The sequence below is a fragment of the Ictidomys tridecemlineatus genome, chromosome 14 (assembly GCF_052094955.1).
Source record: "Ictidomys tridecemlineatus isolate mIctTri1 chromosome 14, mIctTri1.hap1, whole genome shotgun sequence".
Classification (NCBI taxonomy): domain Eukaryota; kingdom Metazoa; phylum Chordata; class Mammalia; order Rodentia; family Sciuridae; genus Ictidomys; species Ictidomys tridecemlineatus.
Genome location: NC_135490.1, coordinates 5,232,804 through 5,241,065, shown reverse-complemented (window position 1 = coordinate 5,241,065; position 8,262 = coordinate 5,232,804). Strand labels below are relative to the sequence as shown.

Genomic DNA, 8,262 nt, shown 5'->3' with positions numbered 1-8,262 from the left:
AATTACCCTGGATAAGAATCACAGATGAGGGAGGCAAATATTCCCACGCGCTCATTTCCCTGGGCCCACGAGCTGTCTAGAACAGAGCAGGGAGGCCCCTGGTCTGGTCAACACAGTAGGCTCAAAGCGGGAGTGGACAGGGTGGAGCTGCCTCAGAACTGAGTCCAAGAGAAAAAAACTCATCCCCCGAGGACTGACAAGGGGCCAAAACACTTTTCAGTGCAGAGAATTTGGGCAAAAAGAATAAAAGCAGCAGGCAGAGAGAAAAGGTACCACTCCTACAAAAACTCACGTTTGTTCCTGTGACCACCAAGAATTGCTACTGTTCTGTTTTCAGTTGTCACCAAGTGGTGTATATTTAGGTGGCACCAGTGATAACGGATGCACGAGTACAGTGTGTATCCTACAATCAGGGTGTTAGCAGGGCCATCTCCTGCAACGTCTATCCTCTCTTTGTGTTGGGAGCCTGACACTCCTCTTGTCTATTTCTCGATAAAATATGTATGAATTCTTGTAAAGCATAGTCTCCCTACAGCATGTGGCACCTAGGACTGGTTTCTCCTCTTCAGCTGTGTGTTCGCAGCCCTTATGCAACCTCTCTGTTCCCTGGCTCCCTCCCTCTATTCTCCATCGGCTTCTTCCACTCTCTACTTCTGTGAGATCCTACTCTTTTCCAAGTGAACTTGGTTCCTCTCCCTTCAGCCCTGAGCATCCCTTTATTTCCTTGGAATCCACTCCATCATGGTGGCAAGAGAAACTCAGGCTCAATTGCAAAACTGTTTCTTATTAGAATCGAATTGGACCCAAAAGCATCACCAGGAGATGCCCAAAGAAAGGCGGGAATAAAAGGGGAAGGAACATGAGGAAGACTCAGTTAAACTAAAACAAAAGCGGGAAGGAGAAGGGAAGGGAAGGGGAGAGGACAAGGAAACAGAGAGCCCAGGGGAGGAGGAAGACCAGGCAGCAGAGTTTCTACCATTTTGGAACAGCTCTAGAACCCAAGTCCAAGTGACAGCTCCCACAGCCAGGTCACACCTGACATGGTTCATGTCCCCACACAGGATTCTCCACACTAAGGCAAGCAGGTGCCACAGAAGCAACATGGCGGCCTTGTTGTTTCATTGTTTTAAAGAACTTCAGGGGCTGCAGAGCTAGTGGGAGACGCTGTAGGAATAACAGCGTGTTTATTCCGCCTTTCCATGCCTTTCATCTCCTCCCACCTCTGTCCTTCTGTTCTAATTCACCAAACCCACCCAAGGTGAGGGGAGAACACAGGACTCAGTGTTTGTTCTGCGAACAGTGGGAATATGATGTGTCCTCTGTGCCCTTTGTGACTGAGGACTCGGGAACACAGCTCTCCATGCTCCCAGCCCACTCACCCGGCCGGCTCTATAAAGGTACCCACCCGCCTGCCCACTCTGGGGCCCTCAGCTCGCAGTCCCCATGGCAGACATGGCTCAGCGACTCCACCCTCCCTTCATCAGCCTTCTCCTTGTGGCCCTGCTGTTCCCAGGTAAAAGAGAAAGATTTCCTGGGAGCCAGGGTCTCCCGCAAAAGTCTTTGCTGAGGCCTGGAAGTCCAGGCTGGCCAGTGAGACCCTAAGTCCCAGGAGCACGTTTTCCTGATGGGACTTTCGGGCAGAAGTCCCTGAGAGGGGTTCTCAGACACTTTGAATGTGCTGATGGCACTGATTTCCCAAGCAAGAAGGTCCTTCCTTTCACTTTGTTTTCTTATTTCTGGAACATTCCTCGCCCCTTATGGAGGACGACATTAAGTCTTAGGGAATCCTGGCAACTGCACTGGAGACGTCTCTGCACAAATAGCTTTTCACCACCATTCTTCTCTTCTTCCCCTCAACACACACTCATGCACATGTACACAAGTGTGCACACGCTCAGGTAGCACCGGGCACTCTTCCACCTTACCCCATCCCATTGCCCACCGTCCCTGCCCCTTACAGGGGCCCTGTCCCCGTGGGTTGCTGAATGGAGAGCACTGAACCCCCCTGCATCTGCATTCTCACAGGCTCGCCCAGAGCCCTCTCTGTGAACTCCTCAGGCACTGAGGTCCCCAGCGGCCCCCAGGAAGGAGCTCCTGGGCAAGGAGCAAACGGGTCTCCTGAGGTGCATCACCAAGTAAGGCGCTACTTCCAACCGCGAACTCCCCCTTTTCTTGGTGAGTCAGGTGCCAACGTGTGTGACAAGTTCACCACTTGGGACATCTCATTCAGCTGAATGAATGAGAGGGGAAGGTGACTGTGGACGGGTCTGGGTGGACGTAGGTGTTGTGTGTGTGGTTCTGTCCTCCTACCTATCAGGAGGGCCATGCGAGGTGTGTGTGGGGGAAGTGGATTCACACATTTGAGGCACTGCGGATTGAATCCAAGGGCACTCTGCCCCTGAGCTGCATCCACAACCCTCCTTTCTTATTTTTTTGAGACAGAGTCTGGCTGAGTGCCATGCCTGTCTTCAAACTTGCAACCCTCCTGCCTTGGCCTCTGAGGCTGCAGGGATTATAGGCAGGCACCACCCTGCACTGTGGGCTGTGGAGGTCTTACAGCCTTCTCTGGGGCGATCACTGAGGGCCTCATGAAATATGGACATACTGTGGGACCAGGAGGTGAATTCTCTAAGGCTCTTCTGTAGAGTCTGAGTAGCCAGAGGAGACACTATGACTGATCACTCTCCTCCTGCCAGGAGACTTCACAGGTCTCTCGCTGCACGGGAATTTACTGGACACCTCTAAGTGCCAGGTGTGAAGTGAGTTCAGGGACCGATTCCTGGGGATGGGGACACAGCACACACTGTATGCCATCTCCTTGAGTGAGGAGGAAACAGGAAGTGACTTGGAACCACAGCCCAGGCTACTCTTTTGGACTCTCAGGACAGCCCTGGTCAGTCTCCAGGGCCTCCCTGCCCAGGACCACTTGCATATCCACAAGGCCTGCAGGAAACACTGGTTTCTGGGCTGCTCTTATTCCCAGATTCATTGCTGACCCTGAAACAGGAAAAACCAGATGAGCATCTCAGTGGAGGAGGACAAGAGGGTGTTGTCAGATTTCTGGTAAATTCAGCATTAAGTCCCACCAGCTTTAATTTCTGCTTTATCCTCACCTCAGTCTCTCTGGAAGTGGCCTCCAATTTCAAAGGACTTACTGGACTGGCTCTCCTCCCAAGGGAAGGGAAAGGAGACTAGCACAAATACACACAAGTGCAATTCCAGGCATTTAGCTAGCAGGGCTTTACGTAACAGGACTGTTCCTCCTACTTGACTAACGAGAGAGCTGAGGGGACCCAGAAGGTCTGGAGCAACAGGTCTGGAGTGTCTACAGTTCAGAACGTCAAAGTGTGATGACAGGAAGAAGTTTTATACCCACTGCCATCTCCCACCCTGTCCTTAAGAGCTAACATGGCCACTGTTCCATTCCTGAGACAACCTTAAGAGGCTGACTTTGATGTTTCTTATGCAGAACCTGAACCAGCTCTGAAAGTTGTCAACTGCAAGAAAGCTGAAGGTCTCTGTCAAGAATATTGTAATTATCTGGAAACACAAGTCGGCTACTGCTCTAAAAAGAAAGATGCCTGCTGTTTACCCAGGAACTGATGTCACCAAAGCAGAAACAGGGATGCTCTGTCCACCTGTCTGCCCTCTGGGCCATGAGGTCAATACAGATGCAGGTTCTTCTTGGAGAAGTGTCTCAGAAGACAGGATCTGAGGCATTGCCATGAGCAACAAACCAGCTAAACATTTTCTTGTAGCAAAATAGATGCCCAAAGACAACCTTACAGAAGGTGACAGCCTGAGATGAGCAACATGTTCAAAATCACAATTTGTGTGCTGGTGGGTGTGGAGGTAATAAAGTTTCATGGAAAAGCTTCAAGCAATGTGTTCTTTTATTTAATAAGTATTTGCTGAGTACTTACTTTGCTTTAGGCACTGAGAAATGTTGTAAATTAGGAACCTGAAGAAGACGTGGGGAAACAAATTCCTAAATACATAAAAACAATAAAATGCTGCATATGTTATCATGTGGATGGAGGCCAAGAAAAACATGCAGCAGACAAATATAGGAGAATCAAGAAAGGGTTCCTGGGATGTGAGAAGGACTTGCACATGATTGGGAATTTATTAATTTGGCAGAGGAAGGCAGAGATCTTTAAGCAGAGGGTACAGTTTATACAAAGCTCTGAGATGTAGAGGTGTGAAGTAAATGGGGAGAAGCCCAACCGAGTTGCAAAGAGAGGGTGATTCTCAGCAGCAGCTGAGGCTTGTGTAGGTGATGCTGCGGCATTTTCAAGGCAAGCGGACAGGACTCTGAAGAGCCCTGCATAAGAGAAGGCTGTCAGGTGCTGGAGGAGGGCAACGTGGCTCAATTTTCAGTTTTGAATATTCATTCTAACAACAGATTTTGGGATGGGCTAGAAATGCATAAGACTAGAGGCAGAAATACCAGGTAAGAGGTGGTCTTCTCTGGAGTTCAGAGAGACCCAATGTGCCGAAGTAGAAATAGTAGATTATAGGAAAACACCATCAGGGGGCATTCTAGAGAGGAGGTGTCTATAGGTCTGGTGCCAAAGAAGGAATGGCAAATGGGACGTCAAAGACTGTGAGCAAGGCTACCCCAGGAAGCAAGGAGGAGCATAGAGTCAGGTTGGCTTCAGATGCGTTGAAATGGAAGGACTTCACACAAGTTCAGTGAGAGCTGAACAGAAGTATATGAATCCCAGGAGAGAACAGAGTGAGACAGACAGGAAGAGGCCATTCACTTGTGGATGGTAACAATCCATCATGAGAGACGAATCTCTAGGGGAGAAGAGAGACTCTGGTGAGGGATGCTAACTTTTAAGAGGGGTAGAGAGAATGGGGAAACATGGAGGGAGATGGAGTAGGAGAGACCGGAAATGGTGCCGTTCCAGAAGATGAGGCTGGAGAAAGTTTGGGGCAGTGGAAGGCAGTCCTGGAAGAGGCGACACCTGAGCCAACAGGAAGTAGTTCTGGAGAACAGATGGACGAAGGACGCCCCACGGTCGCCCCATCTTCCCTCAGCCATAGCACCAAGATACAGGGCACCAGGCTTCTAGACTGAGTTCCATTGTCCACGTGGCCTGGGGTATTTAGTTCTAGGGAGTCAGGGTCCCTTGGGTGACAAGAACAAAAAGTTACTGAAAGAGGCTTTTTATTTGTTTATGGAGTGAGAGTTAAATACTGATGAGTCATGGGAGCAGAGTGGGGGAATAAGGGTCTCTGGGAGGAGAAGTGTTCAAAGGAAGAATAAAGTTCGGATGACTGAGAGACATGGAGAAAAAAGAAAGCAAGCATGTCACCATTATCCTTGAATCCAGTCACATCTCTGCTCTCCTTCACGCACTCATTCACTGATTCGACAAACACTAGCAAGCATCTTCCCTACCCCAGGTATTATGCTATGTACAAGTAATTCAATAATACGCAAAGTCTTTGCCTTCATGGAGCCCACATTCTATTGGGAAGTCAGACCATAAGCAAAGTATGAAAATAAAATACATGGTATGTTAGAAAGTGATATGGGAAAAGAAAATCAGGGGAGGGAATGCAAATTGTCAGGCAGAGGGTTGATATTTCAGAGGCCCAAAATCTCACTGAGAAGGTAGCTATTGGGTAAGGACCTGGAGGGGTTACAGAGAGACCTGTCACTGTCTGGTGAGCCATGGGCATTCCAAGGGGACAGCAGCACATGGTGATGTCCCAAGGCATGTGTGTGTTTGGTATATTTAAGAAACAATAAGAAGTATCCCCCATGCCTGGAGCAAAAGGAAGAAGGGCAGAGTGGAGTACAAGGCCTAACCAATGAGGTTTAGGCCCCACGGAGATGGGACTGAGCAGTGCAGAATAGAGAATTTCCTCTCCCTGAACTTTGGGAAGAAGGTCTCACTGTGTCCTTGTTGGACTCGAGTCTCTTTGATGGACGGGACAGGAAAGGGGGCGCCAGATAGTGAGAGCCCCCTGACCTGCCCTTCTTCCCAACCAAGCAATTTTCAACCCACTGCCTTCAACTGTCTCCCCAAACCTCCCAAGCCGTGGCTGATACGGAAGGGAACAGGATGGGACGCCACAGAGTGGGCTGGACACCAACCCACTGTGTGCAGCTCTGCCATTTTTAACACCTACACAAATTCCATTGAGTGGATTCGTGCAACTACCTCATCTCCCCTGTTGGCACAGGGCTGCTCTCATCCTGTAAGGTTAAAAGCAATTCGATAGACATTTTCTTCAATAATCTGTAAGAAAATGTTCCAGATTCTGAGGATTGATATTGTTATAGAATATGAGTGATTAAAATCTTAACACATATGCAAATGGACCTTTATGTTTTTTAAACTTTTTTAGATGTTGATGGACCTTTATTTATTATTTTATTCATCTATTTATACGTGATGCTGAGAATTGAACCCAGCACCTCACATACGCTAGGCAAGCACACTACCACTGAGCCCCAGCCCAGCCCCGCCAATGGACCTTTAAAGAGAGGATTCCTACTTTTATACTCTCATCAGTAGTATATTAAAATGCATAATTCTCCACTCCCTTTCCAACCCCAGGAATTATTAAAAGTTAAAGAACTCTCCACTCAGGCAAAAAAAATAACTCACTTCTTCAGTAACATGTCATTTTTTCCTTTTTTCTTATTCTACACATTTAAGGTAGAGAAGGTGATGTTTGGACATGCATATACCTAGAGAAATGATTACCATAGTCAAGCAAATTAATATACCATCACCTCATATGATGACTTTTTAATGTACCATAAGGATAGCAAGCTGCACTAATCGGCATACGTAAGTGTACAGTGTGATTAATGAGAACTCTTGGACTCTGCATTCCGTCATCCTGCCCCTCTCTCCCCTCTGACCTACCTCTTCTCATTCCCGCCTCCATGGCACCCTTTTACTCACTGTTTCTGTGTATCTCATTTTCTTTTAAATTTAACATGTTAGTGAAACATGAATGGCTAGCTTCACTTATCACAATGACCCCCAATTTCTTCTAGGTCAGACCAATGGAAGGATTTCCTTCCCACCGCTGCATACTATTCCATCAGTTTTTATCTGTAGACAGACAGTTGTTTCCCCATCTTGCCATGACAAGAGACAACGAGTTACAGAAATGGCAAGAGCTTCTTCTTCTTTTTTCTTCCGTCATTACTGCTTTTTCCACCAGGGTTTTCCACATTAGTGAAATGAGGGGAAAGAAACAACACATTCCAACGTGCAAAATTTACCAGAATAGCTTCAGCTGAAAGTCTTTCTCCTTCAAAAGGCTCAGATCTGGCTCGGCCTGGCTTCAGGCTCCGGCAGCCGGGCAGGTGCTTTTTCCAGGGGGTTTACTAGTTTTCGGTGATGACTTTTGTGGGAAGCTTTTGCTTTCTTTTGTAGAGGCATTTTTGCCTGCAGCTGCTCCAACATCTGCTTTGAGTCTCAGAGGCCACGGCAGGGACAAACTGGGGTCCCTGCCATGCTGATGTCGGCCGTACTTTCCGTGTTGACCCTGTGTTCCTGTTGACTTGGAGTGCCACGGCTTCCTTCTCACCAGGGAGCAGCTCACGGGGGAAGGAGGCACCAGAGTCTGGAGTGATCCAGGGATCCGGAGCTCCCCAGAGGTCACCAGGCCTTCCTCCAGAGCATGCAGGGAGGAGCCGACCCAGGTAGGTGGAAACCCGTGGAGACCACGTGCATGCGTGTGCGAGACACACACACACACACACACACACACACACACTTTATATGCTTTCTCTTTTTTAATTCAATTGTTTTTTTGCTATTGAGTCCTATGAGTTCTTTACATATTTTGGATATCAACCTGATATCAGATACAGGGTTCACAGAAATTTTTTCCTGGTTTGCAGGCTGCCTTTCATTTTTTTTGTTGTTTCCTTTTCTGCACAGAATCCTTTTCATCTGACCAGGTCCTGCTTGTTTGTTTTGCTTCTGTTGCTGAGTCTGGGTGCGACATCCAGAAGCCATGGCCACAGCCAATGTTGAGGGCCCTTGCCCCCGGAATTTTTCCTTTTTCAGCCTATGGGTCCATCTGTCACCTTCATGGCAGACTTTTGTGTATAAGGATTTAATTTCATCCTTTGCACATGGATACCCAGTTTTCCCAAAGCACTTACTGAAAAGACACCCCTCTGCCCAACATGTCCCCTGGAGCCTTTATTGAATACGAGCTAACCACACGTGCACGCTTCAGGGTATCTGTGGGCTCTCTGTTCCAGTGGTCTGTGTG

General features: G+C 48.1%; 1 protein-coding gene across 1 annotated transcript; it reads left to right on the top strand.

Annotated features, from left to right (window-relative positions):
* The first annotated feature begins 1,452 nt into the window (after positions 1–1,452).
* On the top strand, positions 1,453–3,603 carry LOC101969863 (sperm-associated antigen 11B). The gene is made up of 3 exons (XM_005342529.2): positions 1,453–1,513; positions 2,026–2,175; positions 3,470–3,603. Exons 1-3 carry the CDS (start codon positions 1,453–1,455, stop codon positions 3,601–3,603), a joined length of 345 nt encoding a protein of 114 aa, XP_005342586.2.
* Positions 3,604–8,262: the final 4,659 nt, after the last annotated feature.